Below are 27,168 nucleotides of genomic sequence, written 5' to 3'. Positions count from 1 at the left end.
CAACTCTGTCTGCTGTTTTTTTTTTTTTTACCTAACCATTTAAAGATCTGAAAATTTAAAAAAAAAAAAGTTAATATTAGATATTTATTTTTAAAAAAAAGCATTTTGCATAATAATCTTATGTAAACTAATCGTAAAACTTGTGTAAAACTAAAAGCTAATATTATTAATTTTATTTTTAACATTGTAACATTTTAAAAATGAAATGTTAAAAAATACTACTTGTTATATAAAAGATTTTTATTTATTGTAAGTACATGTCATTCGTTTAAATGTATAAAGTTAAACAAAAAGTATAAGTCTTTTAATATAAGTTATATAGGGTATTTTGATCATCCGATCAATGAGCCCCGATCAATGATCATCTGATCAATGAGCCCCGAATATTTAACGATCAAAGTGGTATAGTTGACATATTGGTGCCAAAAACCTCTGTAAATATTTTAAGCGACTAAAAAAACAAAATTATTTTACACTTAACACATATAAGTACACAATAATAAAATGGTTGTAAGTTCATACGGAAATCTAAATTAAAATTTATTTGAATTTTTTTTTTTTTTCAAAAAATCACTTTTCATGTTGAAAAACTGTACTATTTTTTTTAACTCAATTGATTGATTTAATGGTTGATAAAAAATACTACAAATAAACAATATAATCGGTAATAAAACAGCAATCTTTGTTAAAAAAAGCCAAAAATAAACGAGTAAAAGCTAAATTATCATACTGCCCGGGAAATCATGCTCACCCATTTTCATCTCAAATCAGAAAGGTTATTTTCCAGTGGGCATGCGTTGTCCGCGGGACGTCCGTCGGATGTCTTACGGACGTTGCCCGGACGACTGGGTTGTATATTACAAAGACTTGGATGTACTGAGAAGAACTGATGTTCGAAATATACTATAAATATATTGTATTTTCTTTGTATTTTAGATGCATTTTTTCAAGTATTTTCATATAGAAAAACTTTTTAAAAAATATTTTAAAAAAGATAATTAAAAATGAATATTTGAATTGTTTTTAATAATTTATATAGCTAGGAGGGTTGTATAAAAAAATTAATTTTTTTTTAAAAACGTGGGTAGGATTGAAAAGTCTAATTCTTGGCAATTTATAAGTATTCCATTGGTTTATTTCAAGAGAATACTTTTTATTTACATTTTTCGTAAATTTATCATTAAAGTTTCTTGGAATCAAACTGTTGTTACATTTATACATAAAAGTTAGGTGTTGGTAAATATTGATTTCATAAATATTCATCATTTGCATGTCTTTTATTAATGGTTTTGTTCTTTTTTTTTTTCTTATATATAAATCTGCATGCATGTTTTTGTTGAGAAAATATTTTTTTAAGTTTTGTCGGTTGAGTACTAGCCCATGCAATATTGAAATAGTAAATGAGACAATGTATTAGGCCAAAATATACTAGTTTCAGACTTTCTGATGTTACATATGGACAAGTTCGGTACATCAAGCCAATTATTTTACTAATTTTTATTGAATATAACTTAAACGGGGAAGCCATGATAAATTTTCATCAATACGAATTTCTAAGAATTTTATTGAATCATAGTTACTAATAAGTGTAAAACTTCGGAAAACGTGACGTCGACCCTGTAATATAATATTCAGTATTTTTATAGTTTAATCCATGAACAGTTTCATACAGGTATTCAACTTTTAGTCAGGAATTTAGTCGGCTAGTTGGTAATTTGACACATTTAAGTCGGCAGATTTTTAGTTTTGAGGATTTTTGCTAGAATTGTTCAAATTTTTAAGAAATTGCTTCCTCATCATTTTCTTAAAATTTCCACTGATATAATTCAATTTGTTGAAAAATGATAATTAATTGGTATGAACTTTGTCATTTAGATAAATGACAAGAAAACTCTCGGTTTGACTGTTATTGTTTATTTTGTTGTTATTTTTTTAAATAAATAATTACTTTAGTACTTTTATGTACATTTTTCATAATTTACTTTAATTGATTTCTCTTTGAAAATCTTTTTGCGTCTAAAACTGTGCCAATGAAGAAAATGCAACATGATTTTTTTTATTTTAAACGACTTCAAAAAAAAAAAATTATTTTGAAAACGAAATAAAAAGAGATGTTTCTTAAAATACTTTTAACCTAAAATTCTATTTTCAGCCTGAGCCTCCTTTAATGTAGTTTCTAAGTTAGTTTCGTTTCGAATTTCGTGTTTGCTTTTAAAATAACGTTTTTAACTATTTATTAACAAATAATTTATCATACGAACATCAAAAGTTTTTTTAAATTTTTATTACAGCGAGATATTATAAAACTATTTATTAAATATGAGGTCAGCTTCACATCATAAAATTGTAAGACAAGGTTATATTGATGTTAAGATTGTAAAGAAATCATCAGTATTTTCGAAGGTAAATTTTTTATTTTTTGTTACATGCTTTTTTTTAAACGTCATAGGTATTTGCAAAATTTAAAAAAATCAGATACTATTTAACAGTTAATTTAAAATAATCAATTTTATTATCAATAGAAGCTACTGCCAGTATTAATTTTATTTAAGCATAAGAATATATTTGTCTGGTATTATTACCAGAACTCTTTTTTATAAATATCACACGAGACCGGATTAAGCGTTGCAATTAAACATCCGTTTTCTATAACACTTGCCATTAGATCAGAGAAATCATAATTATAGAGATACACTTTAAATGCGGACGCATTTGTTAGTTAATTAAATAGTTAATAATAAAAAGTAAAAAAATATGGTCTTCATATCATTAAGCATGTATTGAAATACCAACTTGATGGAAAACAATATTGTGTCGTGTCTATTTATAGACTTTGGCAAATAAGTAATACTTTTTTTTTTTTTTAATTAAAAAAAAAACTTTTTTAGAGTTTGAACAAGACTTATTTGGTTTTGCGTTCTAATCCTTTTGCCCTTGAACTATATGGAAATGAATCACTTATAGACTTGAGTATATCACACAATATCGAATCTGTTACTTTTGTTGAAAAAGTTAATAGTTTAAAATCTCACCAGTATGCCTTTAAAGTAGTCATTGAAAGTGAAGAAACTGAGAAATTTATTTTTGGGTGTGTTAGTTCTGTTTTGCAAGATGAATGGATAAATTCTTTTTTGGAAATAAAAAACAGTTTAAAATGTGGATTTTTATCATTTGAAAATTTTTTGCAGATCACAGAGTCTGGTACTAATATAGTTTTTTTTTTAATTCAATTTATTTTTTATTTTTGCTGTTTCTATTTTTTGTATCATATTTTTTATTATCGTTGTTGTCGTTGCTTTATTATCATTATTATGTTGTTATTGTAATCAATAATAATAATAATAATAATAATAATAATAATAATAATAATAATAATAATAATAATAATAACAATAATAATAATAACAATAATAGTAACAACAATAATAATAATAATAATAATAATAATAATAATAATAATAATAATAATATTTTTATTTGTTAGATTTCAAAGACAGCATAAATAATAGCATTTTTGCTAGTAGTGATGAAAGAAAAACAGCTGATAGTAATGTTTACAAAAATAAAAATTGTCAAGATAATTCTTTTGAAAATGGAGTTAACAGTTTTATTCTTGATATGAATGATTCTAACATATTTCGTGATAGGTCATTTTGTATTGATAAAAAGAAAAAAAGTGTAAAAAACTTATCTTTGTCAACTTTGGCTATAAATGATACTTCAGACCATAAAACAGTCAAGGAAAGTAAAAAAGTTCAGCTAGAGCATAGGTTAGGATTGGTTACTTCTGGTTTTATGAACACTATAAAATGTAAGAAAGGATTATCTGTTGTTAGCCAAAAATCTCTTACAAGTACTTCACTTAACAAGTTATCTGATTTACCTTCAAAAACAGGTCCTCGTCGCTCAAGTGAGCCGTTGAAAGTTAAGCTTCAGGTTCATAATGTTTCAAGAGGCTTTAAAAGCTTTGACGATACTTTAAATAAAGAAGAATCTAAAACTTGTGCAGAAAAAATTGCTCAAAATAACTTGAAAGAATTTCAAGAAAAATTAAGACAAAAATACTATTTATCAAAGAAAAAAAATGTATTTAAAAATCTACGACAACAAGGGTTTGATTTGGAAAGAGGACCAGAACCACCTGATTTAGATCGAAGTACAAAGCCATGTGTACTATCTTCTAGTACAAAATATAATGAAAACTTAACAAAGCTAACTTCTATTGACGATATATCTCCTCCTGTACCAGAAAGAATTTCTTGTCCAACTCCAATTAATGAACAATTTTGTAAAGGAATCAATAGTTCAAAAACTAATTATGAAGGTGTTAACAAGTCCCTCAATGAAAATAAAGTAGATTTTTCACCTCTGCTTTCTCCTAAAAATTTCTTATATAATGTAATGGATGATGGGAGTATACAAGTTGTTGGTCAATCTATTCAAATAAACGATGAGATTCAATCCATAAAAGAAATATTGCCAGACAGAGTTGATGTTTTATCATTAAATAAAGTAAATGTTTTATCTGGCACTGTAGATGGAATAACTGAGGTAGCATTTTAGTTTTTTTTTTATTTTAAGAATTGAAATTTTATATTATTTCAAAAATATATATGTATTATAAAGTTATGTTTTTTATTATTATTATTTTAATATTTTATTATAAAGTTATATATATTTGTAATTTTTTTAAAATTAGAATAGGAGATTTAATCAAGTAGTAAATTTGCAGCCAGCTGTTTGTAGGAATCAACCAATAAATCTAAAATCAAATGATTGCATGGCTCATCAAAAAAATATGCAATCAGGATTTTTGAATCAACAAATAAATTTGCAACCAACTGATTGCATATATCAGCATGTCAGTTTACAATTAACTGGTTCCGTTGACCAGCATGTCAATTTACAATCAACTAATTGCACAGATCAGCATATATATGTACAACCAACTACTTATATGGATCAGCAAATATACTTTCAACCAAATAAAATTTGTTTATCACAATCAACAAATCTAACTGTTAGCAACGAATCGTTAGAAAGTGTAGTTGCTTCTGTTTGTAACGTTAACATCTCAATGCAGATAAATAATAAGAGAAATTTTTCTGAAAACACTGTAAATAAAATGACTCCATTTAAATGTTTACAAACGGATGTTTTTTCAAATAAGTCTTCTAAAATCATAAATTCTTTACCAAAAACATTTGTTGGACCAACTCAAAGTCAATTTCCTCAATCTAAAAAAAGTTTATTTAAATTCATTGATGTGAACTAAAAAGAAATTTATTTAAATTGATCACTTTTTTAAGAATTTTTTTTTGTAAATAATAAAGATATTTTAAATTATTTATACGTATGTATATATAGTATGCAGTAAAAAATGTATATGTTTTTTAAGTATTTTTATCAGAATTAGTATACAATAATAAATTTTTTATTTTTCTCAAGTATTTTTATTATTTATTTTTATTAGTTCTTACGTGGTTTTTAATATCAATCAGACAAAGTTCAAAACCAGACAGTTATAAAGTATTTTTCCACCTGTTGTCCGTGAATTTAATCACTGCTTTAATCAAAAATTGTTTTTGATAGCATGGAAAAACGTTTTAATCTTTTTTGGGTAAAAAATAGACAAAAGTTTGAAAGAAACTTAAATTTTTTTTTTTTTAATCTAACGATTTCTGAAATCAAACTAAAATCGTATTCTGAATAGATTTCGGGGAAAATTATAAATAATTTTTTTCAATAATAAATTGTTATTCTACTGTTATTTATACAATAAAAGATCGATTTACCGTAAGTTTAAATATTACAGCATTTATATTAAATCAGTCAAACTGCGTAATTTCTAGTAAAGTGTACATACCCATAACTAAGAGTTTTACTTAAAACATAGCTACTATAAAACCTACCTAAACAATACTTTAACGTTATATAATTCATGACCCTCAATCAGTGTGTTTATATTTTACTGCACTTGTCCCAAATTAAACAGTCAATCTATGGACACTTCGTTTCACTTTTCTATAAATAAAATGTATACATCATCTGTTACATATGCTATTGTTAAATTTTGCACTATAAAAGCTTCTACGCTCAAAAAATATCAGTAGGGAGGCTTTTTGAATCTTTTAATCAAATTAATTGCTATTTTATATAGAGTTAAGCCATTTATAAATATATTTTCTTCAAAAAGTCTGTATTTTAGGCTTAATTTACGCGAACATCGTCAAGAAATCTAGTGTCGTGTAAAGTGTTATTACTTGACTCAAGTAAACTAAGTAAGCTTTACAACATGCAAAAACTTGCATAATTGCATTTGGAACAGTTCTTTTCGGAATTCTTTTTAAAGTGGTTTTTCTAAATCTTATTTTGCAGTTCATACAGAAAACAAAAATCGACAAAAAAGTCTTTTTGATACTTATTTAATTGTCATAGTTTTAGAAAAATAATTTCAATGTTTCATAATTTAAATTAAAACTGTTCTTACTCGATTTAGAGTCGCCCTTTTATGCTGCTGAATGTTGAAATATATTTAAAAAAAAAAATTCAACAAAAAAGATTCGTATTTTTTAATATCTATTTAACTTAAAGCAAAAAAAAAACATAAATTCTTTCTTAAGTGAATTGAATGGATGATTACGTCAAGCATTACAAAAAGCTTTAAATTCAAGAATTAGTTGTGTTTACTACTTAAAAACATTTTTGTTTCGGTACCATAAAAAACCGAAACTATATACTTTTTGAAATCAAAACCAACTAAGAAAAAATCAAAACCAACTAACAAACCAACTAAAAAAAAACAGAAATAAACAAAAAGATGCAAAACAAAAAGTGAAGAATTTATCAATTTTTTTTCCTGATCTTTAAAACAAAAAAAAGCTTAAAATATTAAATAATTTAGAGCGCAGTGTTTGAGCATATGAACTTTTTATAATTAATTTAAGCATTAGAAAGTTTTTTTGTTTATGTTTTGGAAGTGGGGTAGGAGAGAGAATCTATTTGCATTGACTGATTTATATAGTGATAGGTGTAGTGTGCACACATGACAAAAATAGGTTTTAAGTTTTAGGTCAGAGTTCCCCAAATATTTTTATGGAACTTTTATCAGTGACTTTTCAGGATACTGAATCTAGAAGCTTAAAAATCAAAGGGTAGCCGTTTTTGAAAAAAACGATTTCAAACTTTTGTATATTATTTTATAAAAGGGGAGGGGGTGAGAGTTGTAAAGTTAAGGTTTTCCTTATAAAAAGTCAATATTAACACTTTCTAATGATGTTAAAGTTAATCCAGTATTGCATGCAATTAAATTTTGATCATCTTAAGATGTTAATATTCCTATAGAATTGTTGATGGAAGCATTCTTTACTTTATATAGTAATTTATTTGTTTAATATAACAATAGAATGTTTCAAACCCTAGTTATTGTTTCGTTATTGTTAATATTAAACATAAATTACTTTATTAAAAAAATGCCTAATATATTATCTAACAAAACAGTAAACAGCAAAGAAAAACGAGACCATTTATTGAATCAGAAAATTATTTGTTGCTGTTGTTTGAAGAAATGCTTAAAATGTATTCCAGTCACGAAGTTATTAGAGGCTTACATAAGAATGTATGTAAAACCTGAATATTCAATATCTGTGTACAGTTATCCAACAGGTATACTCCATATTATGATTAACTAATGCAATTATTTTATTAAAAAATACTTTCTGAAAATAATCATTATTTAAAAATTAATTTACTTTATGTAGGCATTTGTCCAACATACAAAAAGTATGTAAACTTACTGAAAGAAAGTAAAGACATACCAAATGCAGTTAAAACTCGATCGCAATCTTCCCAATTATCTAGATGTGTAAGCACTAGAAATTGTGAAACATGCACAGTTTGTTCAATAGCTAGATCCAGATTTCCACATATGAAAAAAACAAAGAAATTAGTAAGTTCGAATAGGATGTGTAACGTTTGCTTATGTGCGATTAAGAGAGGAATTCGACATCAATGTAATGAAATGAACGTGTATACAAATCTTTCTGCTAAGTTATTTAATGCTTCAAAAAAAGTTCAGAAAAAAGTCACTTCAAATGTTTTAAGATCGATTATTAAAAAAAACTTAAGCATGGAATCCAGACACATCTAAATACTGGTAATTTGTTTATTAGATTTATTAGTGTTTTCGAATTGATTAAATCATCTAAAGTATTTTATTATTCAGTTGGGTTGCCATTACCTATAACTATTGGTGTTCCTCAATTAGTTATTAGGAAAGTCAAATTTGAAGAAACTGAAAAAATGATTATTCGACTTGGACTTTCAAATCACGCATCCTTCTGAAATCCTTAAGGAAAAGTGGAATTCAATTTGAGGCGAATCTTAAAAAAAACTGCAAAAAAAGTAAACTCCTATCTGAATTTTATGATGTGAAGACAATTTTTGCAGAAGAAAAAAAATAAAGTTGTCAACCGATGTGTCAAGAGACCTTGTTTATGTTTGTCAATTAACCGAGCTGCTTAACTTTGTAATGACTTCCAGAAAGCAAAACCCTTTCCAAACATTAATACGAATTGGAATTGATTCAGGTAAAAACATTATTAGATAAAGAAATATTATACAACTTATATATAATATAGAACTTAATAATATATATTTTTTAAATTAAAATTAATATTTTGTAGGAGGTGGATCACTTAAGGTAATTTGTAACCTCTTTGATCCAGAAAAAGAACGATGCGAAGATCAAAGTTCTCATGGAACATACTCTGGAATTAACCATTTCATAGTTCTTGCATATTGTGAAAACTTGCAGGAGACACACAAAAATTTAGCCATTTTATTAGATCTTTTAAAGCTAGAATATTGTAAATATGTTCTTGCAGCTAATTTGAAAATAATTAATATTCTTCTTGGAATTTATGTTAAGTTCTGATTTAAAATTAATTTATTATGTAACTTTTAATTAGTTAATTAGGATTTTTCAAAAAACATAAGAAAATTTAGTCTCATGGCGGTATGTATGCTTGTGCTTGGTGTGAAGGAGAATGTGAACTTTTTGGTGGGTTGACAAAAACATTTTTATCATTGGATCTATAGCATCAGAGGTACATGGAAGCTGGTTATCGAAGTTCTGAAATGAAAGATTATAAGGTGTAAATGTTAATTATTATTTAATTTAAAAATTTAAAAATCTTTTTATTAAATAAATTTTTTTTTTTTTTTTCAAAACTGGTAATCAAATTAATAAACTTTGATAGAATGTGGTGAATGTATGCTTAATAAAGGAGAGAAACAAGTCAAAACTAGTTCTTGAAGTAATTCCTTTGCCGGAGCTTCATATGTTAATGGGATTTGTAAATCATATATCAACTTATATAATTTTTTATTGGCCTGAATACAAAGAATGGGTCAACTCACTTGGATGTATTAGAAGAGGATACCATGGGGGAACATATGAAGGCAATACATGAAGGATTATTCTTAAAAACTGCGACCACTAAGGCTACCAATTGAACTCTTACCACTTCTATGTCCAATGAGAAAATTTGAGAAATTAGTTCAAGGAACCTTCGGAAGTTATCTTAACCCTTGTTATCTTCAACTAATAACTGACTTTGTTTGTTCCTACAAAGCCACACAAGAGTACTGTTCAGAGGTACAGTTAAATATAATAAACTTGCTTTAAATTGGCTTTGTATTAATATACTATTATTATTATCTATCTTATAGAATATTTTATTAGTTTCTAGGAAAGAAACTTACTGTGACCTGGAAAATACATATAATCTCAGCTCACTTGCAACAATTTATTGAACTTACTGGTCATTCTCTTAGACGATACAATGAACAGGCATCTGAATCGGCTCATTCAAAAATGAAGCCAATAATCGAACGATTCAATGTTTCACAAACAAGCTCAAAGCACTCTCTTAGAAGCAGAAGAATTGCTGAATTGTTCAGCAGTACTAATTTATAGATTAAAAAATTCAGATATTTTGTTTTATGTTTATAAATTTAAAACATTGGATACAAATATTTTTTTTAATTGTTAGCTAACAGTATAAAAAAATCTTAGTTTTTTCTAACATTTGCATTTTGTAACATGAATAGTTAATAAGGTATATGAGTTAATATGGATAATAAGAATTGTCTTTTTAAAAGAATTTGACATTTTTTCTCTTCAAAAAAAAATTCTACTCCATTTCAAGGCCATCACAACTTTTTTAATGTTTGAGATAACTAACTTCGAGAATTTTAGATAACTAAAAATTAACATCTTAAGATGATCAAAATTTAATTGCATGCAATACTGGATTAACTTTAACATCATTAGAAAGTGTTAATATTGACTTTTTATAAGGAAAACCTTAACTTTACAACTCTCAACCCCTCCCCTTTTATAAAATAATAGACAAAAGTTTGAAATCTTTTTTTCCAAAAACGGCTACCTTTTGATTTTTAAGCTTCTAGATTCAGTATCCTGAAGAGTCACTGATAAAAGTTCCATAAAAATATTTGGGTAACTCTGACCTAAAACTTAAAACCTATTTTTGTCATGTGTGTGTGTGTGCATACATACGTCGATTATATATAAATTATTTAAATGTTTGTGTGTGTGCGTGTGTGTTAGTGTGTGTGTATAATGATTATTAATATTACTGCATCGATCCTATTTAATAAAAATAAAAATAGTTTTAAGTACTCTCTGAAAATTAATTCTTTAAAGAAAATTTATTGAGGTTGTATTAAATGTCTACCGTGGCCACGGTGGACATTTAATAATAAAATCAAGGGAAAGTATCAGTATTTTAGAAATATTAGTGTATCAGTATATCAGGGTATCAATGTTTTTAGAAATTTGTTAAAAGCTATTTTGAATTTTGTTGATTTACTAAACTAAATAATTTCGCTTCGAAATTTTTATCACAAAATGCTCTGGCTTTAAACAGAGTGTTTCTGCTAGCATTAGACAACTACTTTTATTATTGTAAAAAATGTTTTTCAACCACGCGTGGATGTTGAAATGTTTTTCAACCATGGATGCGTGGATGAGAAACATTTTTTACAATAATAAAAGTAGTCGTTTAATGCTAACAGGAACACTCTGTTTAAAGCGAAGGCATTTTGTGTAAAACATTTGGAGTTATTTGGTTTAGTAAATCAAGAAAATTTAAAAAGCTTTTAACAAATTTCTAAAAACACTGAAGAACGAGATAAAAATATAATCAAAACCAGGGGCGATTCTAGAAACAAAATGATGGGGGGGGGGGGGGGAGAGCAAATACTTTAAAGCACCGACTGCTTTTTTTTCCCAAAACTAAAAATTACCCGACTGAAATGTGTCAAATGCCTAATTAATCGACTAATTCCTAAAAAAACTGACTACAACTTAAAATTCGCGTTTTTTGGAGAGGGGGGAGGATATGACACTCCAACACACTCCTCTCATCCACTTCCCCTCCCCCTCCTTAGAATCGCCCAAATTGAAGCCCAATACTCTTACTTTTCCAGACAAAACTTACACTATTTATTAGCTAACTCTAAAAGACTTCATCAAACTATTAAAGAACGTATTACAAAAATATATATCAAATTGAATTTAAACTTAAAAATGCTGTATATCTAGAAGTAAAAAGAGTATTAACCACTCTAAACTCTCTAAAAATATTTTCTCTAAAACATTTTCTAAATTATAATCGTTTATACACTGAAAAACATTAAAAAAATATTTAGAAATAAAAAACTCTGCCACCTATTAAATCTCTTAAAATGCAAACTTGACTTTATAAGCAAAACTTAAAATCAATCACACATAAAAAACAAGTTAAAATTAAACCAGTGGAAAAATATTTCTGAAGTCATTATGTAGTTTGAAAAGAAAAAAGAAAAGAAATAATGCCCTTTTCTCCATCGCAACAATACCGAATTCTATTCCTCCATTACAACTGCTTTTTTAAAAATGCCCTAACATTACTTCAATGGAGCTAAAGTATGCGAGCATGTCTGCGGGGCACAGATGGGCCCGATATGGGCTGCCCCAGTAGGGTCCATATGACGTCCCCAAACACTGCGCACGGGTCTCAGATGGGCAACCCAAGTGGGACCTATATAGTTTTTTGAAAACTTTGTACGAATTTAGGATAGCTTATATAGCATATTATATATCAAAATTTTATAACTATTACATTAGATTGTGATAGTCATTAAGTTACAAGTTTATTTAACAAAATCACATTGCATATACGTATGTATACAGCTATAGCCACCATAGGAAAATAAGCATCATATTAGTAATACCAGGTGATACATAATGCTTACAGGCAGAACAAGTCATTAAAGTTAGCTGCATGTTATAACAATATATATGCAATACAATTGCAGAAACAAAACTTGTGTTGTACTGTTACATTTTGAAATAAAGCATTTATAGTGGGAAAACAGTAAGTAATTTGACTAAATAGTTTTTTTATGCATTTACTCAACCAAGTTTGCTTCATATAAACATTATATTATAGCTAGATTATACAGAAGATCCAGAAATATGACATGTATCCTAAAAAAAAAACTGGTTAATCACACGAGTACATAAAAAAATTTTGACCCTTTTAATTAAACACATATTTTAAAGTTTTTTATTACTCAATAATGGCATCGTGGATACTTCTCGATGACATTACAAAGTTACTGAAAGCAAGATAAAACTGTAATTATGTACAATGCAGCAAATACATCGAAGCACCATAAATAATGAAATAAGACTGCAAGTTTAATAGAAAGCATAATATTTGTTCACCAAATAGTAAACTCAAAAAACTCGAATGCATTTAGCACCACAATATACTAAATCAAGTTTGCATCATATATAACAATATATTACAGCTAGATTATGCATAAAATCCAGAAATATTACAACTAACAAGTACTCTAAAAACAAAAGTTGTTAATTACACGAGTACATAAAAAATGTTGTACTATTGACTTTGTTTATAAATTTACAGAATGAAACACATACCCTTATATATAATATTTTACAGCTCAATAATGGCATCGTGGATACTTCTCGATGACTTTATAAAGTTATTGAAAACATGATAAAACTATAATTATGTACAATGCAGCAAGTACATTGAAGCACCAAAAATAATGAAATAAGACTGTATATTTAAAGTAACAGTCCAGCCAATATCAAGTTGATGTTATTTTATAGTGTTCGCTTTAATAAGCATTATTGGAAACTCATTTTTTGTTTATTAACTGCTCGTAAGTGAAAAAATGTATTTTTCTAACGTAAAATCTAATTAATATTCTGGTTTAGTGACGTCACTAAACCAGAATATCAAGTATAGGACAGCGTAAATGCTTTGCTATGCAACATGCATTGGTCTGTTTTCGTCTTTGCATGTGTTATTGACATCACGGCTTAGAATACTAGCTATTGTTGTGCACTCGTTGGCTACAGATTTATTTATAATTTGCAATTTTCAACAAAGTAGTTCCTTAAAAATATAACTTTAGAAAAAACAAATAACAGATAATCAAAATAATTTTATAGACACAATTCTAATAAAATGACACTCAACTTAAAATTGGCTGGACTGTCACTTTAATGCTCAATACAATTTGTATCTATTACTCGTAAAGAAAGCATAATAATTGTTCATAATGAACATTGAACAATAAAACGAAACAATAGTATATATCTGCATGTGCACGTAGTAAGATCAAGTGCTAATCTGCATCAACACTATTTGTTTTCTTTTGTTTTTCTCTCTTATCTCTTTCTGTGCGACCACCGTCCCGGTCTCTGGCACCTCCCAACCATTTTCCCACTTGTTGTTCAACATCTTTTCGGTTACAGTCCCTTGTGCAAGCACTTTTCTTGATGGCTTCTAACATTAATAATAAAACAAATAATTAAAATGTAAACAGCAAAAATTAGTAATAAAATGAAAATATTACATTCATGTTCAACAACCAAATAATAAAAATAAATTATTATTTTTATTATTTGGTTGTTGAACATGAATGTAATATTTTCATTTTATTATATGAATATTAACTTTGGCAATTATTATTTATTTAAAGTGTAAAATAAGTATTCAAATTCTGACATTTAACTGATATTTTAATTCAATAACAAAGCTAAAGAATGTAACATCAGTTAGAAGCAAGTATAACTACATTGATGTATCAAAACCCCAACTCACTGTAAATGACGGTGAAAATTTTTGATGTGCTGAACGATCTTTTGCCTTTAGTTCCCTGCATGTTAAACAAGATAGCCAAGCTTTTTACCATGAGGAATTTCATAATCCTTTTTGTTGTTTCCCAAATATCACGCCCACCCAAATCACTCAAACAGCCAATCTATGCACAAATGAAATATATTGGGCAATATTTTTATGTAAAAAAAACAACAACAAATTTTTAATTATAAACAAAATCTACATAACTAGCGATAACTGTAAAACATCCTTTCAATACATTGGATGGACAAATTTTAATATTAACTATATTCAGAATTGATTTAATGCAAAAAATTTCAAGCATTTTTTTAAAAATATTTAAAAAAAATTTCTTAACTTACTAATGCATTAGCAAAATCATTATTTTTCAGCCGTTCTTCTATTTCTTGAAAGTTATCCATTGATTGCATTGGAAAGACTATATCATCGGGAAGCTCTGTCTTATCTGCACTCTTGTTGTAATGTTGCAGCAATATTTGCAGCATGTTGGTCTGAAAGTGTTGAGTCTCCTGAATTTCCTTTTGAGTTTGCTTCATCTCCTCCATTGACGTTAAAATTCGTAATATTAAGGAGTCAGTAGTTGCCGATTTTGCTGCTATATTTGAAAAAAAAGCATAATAGTAATGAATTCGTAAATTTTGTCTTACATATAGATACACTGCTAAATGGAAAAACAAAACAAAAATTTAAATGCTAACATTGAACAATGTTCTGACGCTTCTGGGTCAGTATATTCTTTTGGTGCCCTGCCGGTGTAGTTTGGTTTGATAGTAGTGGTGATGTTTGGTCTGCATGAACTATTCTTCACAATACATCAAAGTTTGGTTATAAATATTACCTTTTGGATGACCTTGAATTAAAAAGTAGTCGTTAAAAAAGCCATTATCTTGTTTTCGTTAGCATATTACATCTTTTTTGCATATTCAATAATATGTGTGTATATATATATATATATATATATATATATATATATATATATATATATAGCATAATTAAATTATAAATGTCTGGATTAGCCATTCAAAATTACAAATTATGCCAAGGTAAAATGTTACATCAATACATTAATTAATATTCCGTAACTTCAACAATGCAGAATTTATGTACACTCTTGTTATGAGAAATTTAATTAACAAAACTGACCTTGTGAGGTTTGGTCTGGCTGCACGGATAATTCAGCAGCAGATATTGTCTTACTAAATTCAGTGGGGGGTGCTGGAGGTAAAAATTCAGTTTGCCGGTCAGATAATTTATGACATTTCTTCTGTTTTTTTGATGTCATTTTTGAACTTGTATCACTATCACTGTTAGTATCATCTGCCGGTGCAATAATTTTTCTAAAAAGTACAAAGTGTTTGTGAAAAAATGAGACGGTACAGAAACTTGATACAAAGCTAGTTTAGTGATCAAATCAATTCTGCTATAGTTTTACTAATTCGGTTAACAAACCTTTTGCTTCGTCAGTTATTTTATAATAGCTCTAATATATAATTTATACGACACTTGAAACATGCTGACTGTCTTGATACCATGCGAATTGCAATATATAATTACATTAACCTTTACCTTAAAAAAAGTAAATCAATTTAGTTTAGACTCTGAATTTATCATTGTTTGCTCTGTAATATATTACTTCAATTAGTTAAATTGTAAATTTTATGTGAAATACATCACAAGATTTCTTTTATATAATATGAATGCAGAAATGTACCATTTACGTCTTTTACCATCTTCTTCTCGATCTGTCTGCAAATCAGACGAATATTCAGCTACTTTGCATTTTTCCACTGCTCTCTAATACGTAACTAAAATTATTGTAAAGTATACCATACATGCGTTTCATTTCTATAAAATTTTATATTTATATTATCATATAATTAATTTAACTGCAATTTATAAATAAGTACAAAAAACTTGTATCACTACGAAAAATTATTCTGTATTACAAATTTCATTAATAAACTATATATACAATATTACTACATTCAGTTATGTAAACCTGCTTTTCCAAGTGTTCTAATTTTGTACTTATTCCAATTCTTATTGGGATTAGCACTGGTCTGCACTAACTTCGAAACCTTATGTTTTGCCTCAGTGTCGGGCCAGAAACACTCATCTTCTTCTGCAGAAGTAAACCATTCTACTGGAATAATGTCTACTGTTCCGTAAGTTATGAATTCAACAACTGCAAACATTTCCTACTAAAAAAGTTTAGTTCAATTCACACAGCTGTACCAATTATGTTGTTGCAAAGTTTATTAATTAACAAAAATTGTCTTAATATTAAAAACTATTAATTGCTGAGCAACAATGGTACTGCAATATTGCCATCTTCAAATGGCAATAAAATATGGTTTTGGTTCAAATCCTTTATAGATATATAACTTAGTTTCTTTGATAATCTTCTCACTTTATAAATTCCTAAACTTGATGACGACAAAGGATATGTAAAAAAGGGGACAGCTTCCAAAAAGTTTTCATATACAATTACTGTATCATAATTTGATGACTTCAATATATTTCGCACAAGAACAATGTCTTCATGAATTATAAAACAATTATTTCCAGGTGAAACCGTAATAAACAAACTAGCTCCTTTATATTGGCCATACTGTTCGTAAGTATTTCGTGGAAAATTTTCAGGCAATGGACCTAAGTAGTGCTGATGTAAATGTTTACAAATTTCCTTGTTTTCTTCAATTTTACAACATCTTTTTTTTTCAGCACATCGACGAAGTATTTGGCTAATAGGATTTTGTGGGCGTCTAACCAGTTTTTTCAATTGCCCTAAACAATTTTCAAAAGGAAATGCTGCCACATTATATAAACTGCCATACTTCCTACAGTCATTTACTACATGAATAATTGAATGTACATTATATACAAGTTCATGCGACCCATATATAATTTCATGCGACCCCATATATATTATAAGTTTTTCACAAAAGTTATTAGCAGGTTTTCAACATAATCACAAAACTTATTATACAACTTTGGATTAAGTAAAAATGTCATAGACACGCTTAACAGTAAGAAATTACGATAAACATTATCAGAAACCAACTTAAATAAAATAGTAGGTCTAGTATATAATAAAAATTGGCGCAACTCTGTTGCCTTCCATTGTTGGTACTCATACAGTGATCTTGGACGTCTCGCAAACTCTTTAGGAAAATATTTTTTAAGTGATATAAGTTTTTCAGATATTTTATTAACTGTGTTAGCAGACAATCTATTTTTTAAATCGCCCTTGATCCATAAAGATATGACCCGCCTTACTATTCCCAAGCATACAAGGTGCATGTAACCAAGAGTACATTGTGTAACAAGTCCTACTGGCAATTCAGTTAACGGTGAAAGTGTGATATGGTGATCTTTATCTTTTTGCATGATAAAGTCCGCATCAGTACGTAGTGTTGAATTTGTATTGGGAAACGTCATTCTATATTTCAAATGGACCCCTTCTTGTATACAGCGTTCACAGCCATTGTAACCGCAATGTCCTTTTATACATTTAATAAAAGCTCTAGCTGGGGCGTCACAAATTATTGCATTTATAAATATGTCATATCGTTTTCCACAGTATTCTAAACCTTCCGACAGAGACTTCATTTCTAAAATAAAATCATTTAAATATTCCTCTACTGATGTTGGCTTTGTCTTGCCTGTATAAAGTCCAATAATAAAAACTTGTTTTTTAGGTAATTCATTTACATATCCGAGTATTGGCCAAAGTTGCGTATTTGAACTATGAAAGAGTGGAATGCCGTCAACATTTATATTTAAAGATAGTGCAGAAATGTCTGATAATGTCGATTCATTTAATTGCGATAATGCACTCAATAAGGCAGTTTTTACTCCAACATAATAGTATGATCCACCAGCTCTGGCGATGATATTAGAAACCTTCTTAGGTGTTTCATCAAAGTGTGTTCATCTTTAGGAACATTTAAACCTGCCACTAATAGAATATGCAATAGAGCTGTAACTGCAGTAGTAGAAATGTTATGTGTAACTACCCACGTAGCTAGCTGATCACGAATATCACATTTACAAACATTCTCTTCATCATCGCTACTGCCTACAAACTTGTCAGAATATTCACTGAAATTGGATTCATTGTCGCTATATTTTCCATCAGTAAGATCATACGTACTTGCTTCACTATTAAATAATTGGCTTTTACTTTCAACATCGTATTGCAATGATACATCTGAAAGATTATTATCTATCTTTTTGGAATTTTCATCAATTTCATTTTCATCCAATATGCAAGAACGTATTTCTACATCTCCACTGGTCATTATATTATTAACTGATTCATAATACAGACCTAAGTCATTGTTAATGTCGGGCTCTTCATTACATTCATTCACACTCTTTAGTAACTCATCCACTGCCCTTCTTACTCGCCTCCTTTTTGTTCTTTGACAACATTCAAAATTTTTGGCCATATTCTATAAATATTTAACTTAGATAATAAAAAATTTATCGCAGTAAAATGTGAATTCACAAATAAAATATATTATTAAAAATTTTATGACAACTTAACCAACATATTTTATGGTCGATGGCATCTCGGAAAATTGTTGAAAGCTTAAATTGAAATTATTTAAAGATACCGGATAATTAACTTAATGCATTATATTACTAACCACTAACCAATAAAATTAATAATTACATCAGTACAAGTACTAGTAAGTTATTTTCTGTCCTTTTATCGTAAAATAATATACTATACAAGCAATCACGTTTAAAACAAATTGATCAGTTTCTTATAAAACATATGTATAGTAAATATACTATTTTCAAAACAAAACATTAGTACTTACTAAATGTTCGCTGTTTTTTTCAAAATAATTTGATAATTAATATTTCACTATAACTATAGCGTTGCAAATTGGCGCAATTAACAAATTTCCGATGCATAATATACAAATTCATAATCTAGCTGCCTTCGATGAACTGAACACTCGAAATTAAAACAAGTTTTAAATGCTATCTTATTATATTCCAATACAAATAAATGACGGAATACGAAAATTATATAATAATAATAGTAAATAATGAGTTTCGTAATTTTAATAATTTGCCCATATGGGACCCATATAAAATCGTATGACAAGCCCACATCAAGCCCATGCCCGGATGCCCACGCAATCCCGGGATACAACCCATCTGGGCATGCTGGCCGGGATATATATATATATATATATATATATATATATATATATATATATATATATATATATATATATATATATATATATATATATATATATTTATATATATATATATATATATATATATATATATATATATATATATATATATATATATATATATATATATTAGTAATATTTTAAACAACCAGTTTCTAAATAAATATCAAGACGAACTTATAGACGTACTTGGGACATATAGGAACTCTCTGTGCTTTGGCTTCAGCAAACTTTTCGTCATCTTTTTTAGTGTTCACAAATCTGCTTGCAGACTTTTTTTGGTTCATCAACAAGGATTGGTTAGCAACAAATTAAGTGAATTAAAAATCTATTGGAGACGATATATTTTTTAACGTTTACAAAGTCAAATAAAACATTGACTGACTATATTACCTAAATATGCAAAATTTTGATAAAGTATTTTTAATATTTAAGCTTGAAAAACACGGCACTAGTGATAAACTCTTTTATTAAATAAGTTCTCTAGTCACTTACAATGGTCTTCAATTCAAATATTAGTATATAAGGGTATAAAATGGAAACTGTTAGCGCTTTTAAAAGATGTGTGTGTGTACCTAAAGTGCACTGGAAACATTCAATCAAATAAAATCTTCATTGACTATTAAAAATTATTATAAAAGATTTTATTAAAAGGTGAAGTTCTGAGCACCGAAACTGCAGATTTTTAGTATAACTTAGCATAACATGACGTACATTGTATGACGTAAAACATAAACGTGGCTTAGTGGCACCAAATGAACACAAAGTAAAAATAAAAAATCGTCATACATGTTAAATTGTAAAAGCAGAAAAATGAGCTCCGTATTTACAATATGTTGGCATTATTATCTGGAATGAGACTAAAATAAAATTCAAGTGCAAAACATTTTTAAATAATGCTAAAAAAAGTTGGTACGGGTACCACTGTTTACGGTACTAATAAATGAAAATTGTGACCATTTTTTACAGCTATATCAAATCTCTACCCTGAAAAGTTGATTGATTTGTACATGTTATTATTTGAGAATAGCTAAATAGTGATTTGTCCTTAACTTAAGGAAAAGCAGAGCGAGATACATCCCCGTATTTTTTAGGATGCAGAAAAGTTCAAAAAACATTCTTCCAAGTACAAAACTTGATCAAATCAGCCAAGATTATCCGGTTCTTTTTAAGTTCTAGGCAAAATCGACATTAACCTACATTGTCCCAATATTGGATATTTTTCCTCGAAAATTGAAATCAATTAAAATTAGTTAGTTAACGTTAGATTAATGTACTGTAATTTCTCACAGTTTTATCGAATTTTCTTTGAAAATATTTGTTCCAATATTTTTTTTTACAGTTTAGGGCTTATTTTTAACACAATTTACTGAAGTCAGTAATGTAACAGTAAAAATAGGAAAGGAAATAGTTAAAAAAAAGATTATTTGTCTATTAACTGTCTATTTTACTTAGTATTCGATCAAAAAGCCTTTCTAGTGCGTGTTCCTACATACCTCACTGTCTCTCTATTCACCCCATTTTACGGTAGGTAAAAAAAAAGAGACTTTTTATTAACCATAACAAAATATTATTAATTAACTTAGACAAAAATTACCCAAAAATGCTTCATCTTTTATTAAGTAAAATGGTACTTTATACCATTTTACTTTATTTTAAAAGTATTTTGTGAATTATAATACAGTTACTGAGAGAAAGTATGCCAGTATTTAGAAGAGAATTGTCAGGAAATATGCAAGGTCATTTGCTTTGCTATGTGCAATGCTGTTTTTTAGTAATATTTTTAACTTTTTTATTAAAATATTAAAAAGAAGTAGAAAAGAATTTTTCAACTTCTTTTTAATATTTTAATAAAAAAGTTGAAATATTCAAATTGCTACAATCCGGCAATTGTAGCAATTTGAATATTGCTACAATTGCCGGATTGTAGCAATATTCAAATTGAAAAATATATGCAATATTTTCTAAATATATATTCAATCTTTTTCAAATATATTCAATCTTTTTCAAATATATATTCAATCTTTTTCAAATATATTCAATCTTTTTCAAATATATATTCAATCTTTTTCAAGTATATTCAATCTTTTTCAAATATATTCAATCTTTTTCAAATATATTCAATATTCCTGGGATAAAGCAATTTACGCGCGTAAATAGAAGGATAATAACTACAATTAATGGCAAACAAAAAAATTAAACACAAACAAAAACAATGGCGACCGAAATTATTGAAAAAGACATGGGTGCAGATCTATATAAAAATTTAATATTTTTTCTAGATGAAGTTGAATCTTTTATTGGAAAAACCACTTGTGGTGATTATTTGCCGTTATTATTACAGCATATTGATTTAATCGATCAACTTATTCCAGTATTGAACAGTTTTAATGAAAAGTTTATTGGTGATTTAAACAACAAAGAAAGAATAGAAAGTATATTATATATATTTTTGGAGATTCGGAAAATGCTTTCCCTTTATTATCATGAAAAATCTTCAAAATACTGCAGTATCAATATTAATGTGTTATATAGTAAAACCCCTGGAAGGCCAAAGTACGAAATTCCAAAAATTGTTCTAAAAGAATTTAAGTGTTTGGGTTTTTCTTGGAATGTTGCATCGAAGGTTTTAGGTGTTTCACGTTGGACAGTTCATCGCAGAGTAAATGAACTTAATTTAAACAAAACAGGTCGTTTTAGCAACATCAATGACCACGAAATAGACAGAATTATAGCTGAATACATATCTCGTCACGGTGTAGCAACAGTGGAACCATTATTATCTGGTTATTTTAGATCAAAAGGTTACCATATACAAAGAAAAAGAATCCGCTCTAGTTTAAACAGAGTGGATCATAGGAATACTGCATTGCGATGGGGAGCATTGGTTAGAAGGCGATCTTATTATGTACCATGGCCAAATTCTTTATGGCATATAGATGGACATCACTTTCTAATTCGTTGGAAATTCGTAATACATGGGTGCATTGATGGTAAATCAAGGAAAGTAATGTTTTTGGAAGCCAATACAAATAATTTAGCAGAAACGGTGTTAAATCTTTTTTGCGACAAGCGAGTTTTCAACGCCTTCAAGAATAAGAGTAGAAAATGGGGTAGAAAATGTTCTTATATGTGATGAAATGATTGCAAGAAGAGGTCATGGCAGAGGGAGTTTTTTTAGCTGGATCTTCCACAAGAAATCAAAGAATAGAGAGGTTATGGAGAGATGTGTTTCGATGCGTCGTGTTACCTTTTTATTACACTTTTTATGCTATGGAACAGAGCGGCATTTTAGATATTGAAAATCCAATTCACATGTTCACACTGCATATAGTTTATTTAGAAAGAATAAATCTTTCCTTGAAAGAGTTTAAACTTATGTACAACGACCATCGTTTATCTACAGAAGAAAATTGGACCAATCAAATATGGACTATGGGAATGATAAATATTGACAATCCTATGTCAAGAGATGAAACTGAAAATGATATAAATGATTTTAATATCTATGGAGTAGATGTTGACGGCCCTTTATCTCACGATTTAAACAATGTTGTTGTTAACTCAGTTAGTATTCCGAATAGAATTGATATTGAAGCATTCGTCAGAAATTCAATAGATATGTCTAAAGAATCCACTGAAATGGCAATCGACATTTACATAGAAGCCTTAGCACTTGTGGTGGAAAAACTTGAATTTTATTTATAATTTCAGATGAATTTAACTTCTTGTTCTATTTTATTTTGTATTAGCTGCTTGTTAATGTGTACAGAATAGTTTCTACTGAATAGAATCCTTTGTATCTATACTCTCGAGTCCAGAATACAAGTGGGGTGGGAATAAACGGCACAGTGGAAATGGGGGGGGGGGGGGGATTGTTTATTAAGGACTCGAAAGTACTATATTTTTTTACTTCCATGTAATTCGTTTTGAGCCTATATTCAAATCAAGCAACATATTCATTTGCTACTAAATGGAAATTATCCATAATAGGGTTACTTTTTAAATTTTTGCATTCGTTCTAGACGGTCTCTTAATATTTTTAGAGGGTAAACCAGAGACTTGGAAAAAAAAGATTAGCGTTTCTCTCAAATATTATATATTACTTGGTAAGACTTCATATATGAACATGTAAAAATATCATCAAACATATTGCAAAATCATATTGTTCCGAAAAAGTTATTAGTAAATGCCATGTCATAAACATCAAAAAGGTCGTTATTAGCTGTAAGCTTGCATAAAAGCGAACCACGCGGAAAACTAAACAATTAGAGCAAGTATGTGCAGTTGGTATAGACATATATGCTTTATGTGTCTTCTGATCCTATAAATGAACAAAAATAAAAATATTATTATAACTTGCAACACTTAAGAATGTCTAGTTTTATTATTTTTATTTAAAAAAACAATTTTTTATGAAAATAACCTTCAAATATTTTTTGAAAAATTACATCATAAATCCAAGCATGGAGTTTTTTTATACACATTTTTGCATATTTATTAAAAAAATTTCAAGATCTTGCAAATTATTCTTGTTTATGTTTTTAGCTTATTATAGAAATCACACTAATTAAAGTTAACTAGGGTGGTTTTGTCCCACTTTGCACCTAAATTATCCTAGGTACAATAGCTGGTGGCCAATTAAAAATTGGCCACAATTGGTCTACTACTAAATTGGATACAATTAAAAAAAAGCTCACTGTACCTATGGCCAATTTTTTTCAAACCCCTCTATATGGCGGAACTTTTTTATTTAAGTCAATATACTTATATCAATAGAAAGTAATTGGTATATACATTTGATCATATCAGTTTTACAATTTTTAGACAAGTGCGGAGCATTAAACTTTGACGTTGAAAATACGTGGCCCTAGGTACACGAACTTCCCCTACACTTTAAAAATTCCAGGGCTTTTCCAGGATTTTTGAGAAAAAAAAAGAAAAATCCCAGGACTTTCTAGGATACTAGTCCCGGACATTGCAGGACTGTGGGAACACTGTTATGGTAGAGAATATAAACATTTTAAAACAAAATATATATTGTGAAACAAAGTCATGCAGAAACATGCAGGGCCAAAGTTGCCCTTTTTTACGTTTTTTAATTTTGCAAGTTTTGTATTATGAAGAAATCTAAAAACCATAAACTATGAAGAACCATCCAAACCACTTCATAGTGACACTTAAAAACCATTATAGAAAAGTTAAAGCAACATCTTTACAATTAAATGCCCTTCCTGATGTTAACATGAATCAGGTTGTACTAGATTACATATTACCAGTAGCTGGATAACATGACTTGACAGACTATAAAAATAATATTTTAATAATATACGTCTTTCAAATTATAATTTAGTTTCCGATAACAAACTAAATTTGAATGAAATAAATTATTCCGATATTTATTTTGAGTATGAGCAAAATCTTTCAGTTAAATACTACTATTTTATTAAATATAATAGATCTTTTACTTTTTCATCAGCTTCAATAGTAGGAATAAATTCAACAGATGGTTGCAATGCAAACCCAAGTAGAGGCTCTTCTGAAGCTCCAGTGACGAAAGAAAGAATATTTGCCAATGAAACACACTCTCTTCTACCACTGGCAACCTAAATAATATATTATATGTAACATCTAAAACATCACAGTGATCACTGTTTTACATTTAAAAAAAACTTACCTCTTTGACATATTTCACAAACATAGAATAAATCTCTTTTTCTTTAACTAAAGCTGTCGACCCTTCTGATGAAAATTTTGGCTTCAATAATTTTAAAAGCATTTTTGCTGTGAATTGTACTTTTGAAGGTCTTAATAATTCAAGTAATTGTGGAAACTCTTTGAAAAACCTTATCAAATTAAACTTGTTTAAACCTTTGTGTATATTAGATATACAAATATCTGCTGTATTTTCGGTGATCTTAATAATGATGCTGTCTGGTAAATATGTTGGTAGCTGCCCTCCTTGAAAGAGTGCAATACCAATTAACAAACCTACAAAGTAATATTCCTCAGCAAAGAGTTCTCTCAAACCACTATCAAATAATCTCTCTTTAATCATTCTATTGCGTTCTCGTATCCACTCTCTCCTTGGACCACCATAATCCTTAGCTAGTTCTCCCATAAAGTCAACTTCAAATGTAATTAAAAAATTTTCAACGGATTCTAATTCAGCAAATGTTGACATTAAAATATTTTGTCGATCGATACAAATAAAGTTTGTCTCAGAATCTTTATCCGTGTTTTCATCAATGTTTTCTATATCTTGAACTCTGCCCTTGATCATTGTTTTTTGAAGAAACTTTAAAATTTCTATTGGATCCTGAAGATTATTTTCTTTAATTTCCTTAATTTTTTGGTTTTCAAAATCAATTTCAATATATATATTTTTATCAACTGAACCTTTTGCTACAAATGAAGCTGATGTAAGTTCTTTTATTTCCTGTATATCAACTTCATTAACATCTTCTTGATCTATTAGTTGTGAACTTTTTGATACAAATGAAGCTGATGGAATTTCAATAACTTCCGTTGGAATGATCATTTGATGATCATTGCATCGTTCTTTTAGCTGTAAATATAAAAGCCCTTGTCCAGCTAGTTTTTTTACAACATCATATGAGTAATCAATATTTGAGCATTTATTTAACTTTGATATTTTTTTTCGTGATACTTTAACAAAATCAAATTCATCTGAACCCAGCAAAGGAAATTTTTCATGCAACAACTCCTTTATTTTCTCTCTTATTATTTGTTCACTATCGAATTCATTGATAATCAAAATTCCATTTGCAATTACAGAATCCCATTTTAGGAATTGTTCTTCATCATTTTCTGTAGATGAAATTAGTGCAAATTCTAATGTTTTTGTCATTTTCTTTGATTTATTTTGATTGCCTATGTGGTTGCCTATATTGCTACTGTATGGTGCTGACGACCTTAATCTATCGTTTCTATTAAGGCGCCTAAAAATACCCGATGAACCACTTTCATTAAGCATTCCTCTAGCTCTTTGTAATGTGGAGGTTATTGTGAGTTCCGATTGTGGCCTGCTGATATTTGTGCTTTGATTTGTGCGAAGAAGAATAGAAGCTTCCTCTAACAAAGATGCAACTTTGCTATAACTATCCATATCGGTATAAGTATAACTGCTTTTTATAACTACACGCTTTTTCTATAAATAATATTATTAAAGTATTTTTAAATGTTGACAATGTTTTGTTCAACCAAAAGCCGATTGGCCGCGTTCTCCCCAGGAATATTGAATATATATTTGAAAAAGATTGAATTTATTTGAAAAAGATTGAATATATTTGAAAAAGATTGAATATATTTGAAAAAGATTGAATATATTTGAAAAAGATTGAATATATTTGAAAAAGATTGAATATATTTGAAAAAGATTGAATATATATTTGAAAATGATTGAATATATATTTAGAAAAGATTACATATATTTTTCAATTTGAATATTGCTACAATCCGGAAGGCATATTATGGTAACATCGTATTTTATGTACGTAAATTAAAAAAGTTAAAAGCGCAACTTTGCGTATTTAAAAGAAAGGCGCATAATTACTGCATAGTTATGCAACAATTGTTAAAATATGTTCAAAATCCATTTCTTTGAAAACTTCTAAGTTAAAAATTATGCAAACTCTTTTGTTTAAAAATATTCCAAAAACAAAAGAACTTCTTAA

General features: G+C 28.1%; 3 protein-coding genes and 2 long non-coding RNA genes across 9 annotated transcripts; 2 read left to right on the top strand and 3 right to left on the bottom strand.

Moving 5' to 3' along the window:
- The first annotated feature begins 1,994 nt into the window (after nucleotides 1–1,994).
- On the top strand, nucleotides 1,995–5,447 carry LOC100215489 (uncharacterized). The gene is made up of 4 exons (XM_065818670.1): nucleotides 1,995–2,403; nucleotides 2,889–3,201; nucleotides 3,485–4,551; nucleotides 4,700–5,447. The coding sequence occupies exons 1-4, from the start codon at nucleotides 2,320–2,322 to the stop codon at nucleotides 5,273–5,275; spliced, it is 2,040 nt and encodes a 679-aa protein (XP_065674742.1). The 5' UTR covers nucleotides 1,995–2,319; the 3' UTR covers nucleotides 5,276–5,447.
- Nucleotides 4,179–6,611, bottom strand: LOC136091293 (uncharacterized). The gene is made up of 3 exons (XR_010643873.1): nucleotides 6,491–6,611; nucleotides 5,913–6,024; nucleotides 4,179–5,237 (listed from the first exon to the last, which is right to left on the bottom strand). It is a non-coding gene; the product is annotated as an uncharacterized LOC136091293 (long non-coding RNA).
- Nucleotides 6,612–7,415: 804 nt separating this feature from the next.
- Nucleotides 7,416–7,992, top strand: LOC136092177 (uncharacterized). The gene is made up of 2 exons (XR_010644255.1): nucleotides 7,416–7,665; nucleotides 7,761–7,992. It is a non-coding gene; the product is annotated as an uncharacterized LOC136092177 (long non-coding RNA).
- A 4,861-nt stretch (nucleotides 7,993–12,853) lies between these two features.
- LOC136091520 (uncharacterized) lies at nucleotides 12,854–19,238 on the bottom strand. Of its 5 annotated transcripts, none has more exons than XR_010644047.1 (7): nucleotides 15,961–19,058; nucleotides 15,699–15,815; nucleotides 15,393–15,586; nucleotides 14,948–15,099; nucleotides 14,591–14,844; nucleotides 14,211–14,370; nucleotides 12,854–13,892 (listed from the first exon to the last, which is right to left on the bottom strand). XR_010644047.1 is itself a non-coding variant. In XM_065819167.1 (7 exons), exons 5-7 carry the CDS (start codon nucleotides 14,792–14,794, stop codon nucleotides 13,732–13,734), a joined length of 525 nt encoding a protein of 174 aa, XP_065675239.1. In that variant the 5' UTR covers nucleotides 14,795–14,844; nucleotides 14,948–15,099; nucleotides 15,393–15,815; nucleotides 15,961–16,054; nucleotides 19,082–19,238; the 3' UTR covers nucleotides 12,854–13,731. The 5 variants fall into 5 exon arrangements, 2 of the variants coding, with proteins under 2 accessions (XP_065675239.1, XP_065675238.1); XR_010644048.1 differs by having other exon boundaries at nucleotides 15,393–15,815; nucleotides 15,961–16,054; nucleotides 16,249–19,044; XM_065819167.1 differs by adding an exon at nucleotides 19,082–19,238 and having other exon boundaries at nucleotides 15,393–15,815; nucleotides 15,961–16,054.
- Nucleotides 19,239–23,553: 4,315 nt separating this feature from the next.
- LOC136092373 (uncharacterized) lies at nucleotides 23,554–26,769 on the bottom strand. Its single transcript, XM_065820480.1, has 3 exons — nucleotides 25,149–26,769; nucleotides 24,940–25,077; nucleotides 23,554–23,795 (listed from the first exon to the last, which is right to left on the bottom strand). The coding sequence occupies exons 1-3, from the start codon at nucleotides 26,598–26,600 to the stop codon at nucleotides 23,589–23,591; spliced, it is 1,797 nt and encodes a 598-aa protein (XP_065676552.1). The 5' UTR covers nucleotides 26,601–26,769; the 3' UTR covers nucleotides 23,554–23,588.
- Nucleotides 26,770–27,168: the final 399 nt, after the last annotated feature.

The sequence above is a fragment of the Hydra vulgaris genome, chromosome 15 (assembly GCF_038396675.1).
Source record: "Hydra vulgaris chromosome 15, alternate assembly HydraT2T_AEP".
Taxonomy (NCBI): domain Eukaryota; kingdom Metazoa; phylum Cnidaria; class Hydrozoa; order Anthoathecata; family Hydridae; genus Hydra; species Hydra vulgaris.
This window is presented reverse-complemented; position numbering and strand designations above follow the sequence as displayed.

Excerpts from the sequence above, each read along its gene's own strand:
- LOC136092373 (XM_065820480.1), bottom strand. The coding sequence starts at position 26,600 with ATGGATAGTTATAGCAAAGTTGCATCTTTGTTAGAGGAAGCTTCTATT. Across the intron at positions 25,078-25,148 it reads TTGTGAAATATGTCAAAGAG|GTTGCCAGTGGTAGAAGAGA; the intron begins GTAAGTTTTTTT and ends TATATTATTTAG. Across the intron at positions 23,796-24,939 it reads CTATTGAAGCTGATGAAAAA|GATCAGAAGACACATAAAGC; the intron begins GTAAAAGATCTA and ends GTTCATTTATAG.
- LOC100215489 (XM_065818670.1), top strand. The coding sequence starts at position 2,320 with ATGAGGTCAGCTTCACATCATAAAATTGTAAGACAAGGTTATATTGAT. Across the intron at positions 2,404-2,888 it reads AATCATCAGTATTTTCGAAG|AGTTTGAACAAGACTTATTT; the intron begins GTAAATTTTTTA and ends AAACTTTTTTAG. Across the intron at positions 3,202-3,484 it reads TTTGCAGATCACAGAGTCTG|ATTTCAAAGACAGCATAAAT; the intron begins GTACTAATATAG and ends TTTATTTGTTAG.
- LOC136091520 (XM_065819167.1), bottom strand. The coding sequence starts at position 14,794 with ATGGAGGAGATGAAGCAAACTCAAAAGGAAATTCAGGAGACTCAACAC. Across the intron at positions 14,371-14,590 it reads ATGATTTTGCTAATGCATTA|ATTGGCTGTTTGAGTGATTT; the intron begins GTAAGTTAAGAA and ends ATTTGTGCATAG. Across the intron at positions 13,893-14,210 it reads AATTTTCACCGTCATTTACA|AAGCCATCAAGAAAAGTGCT; the intron begins GTGAGTTGGGGT and ends TATTAATGTTAG.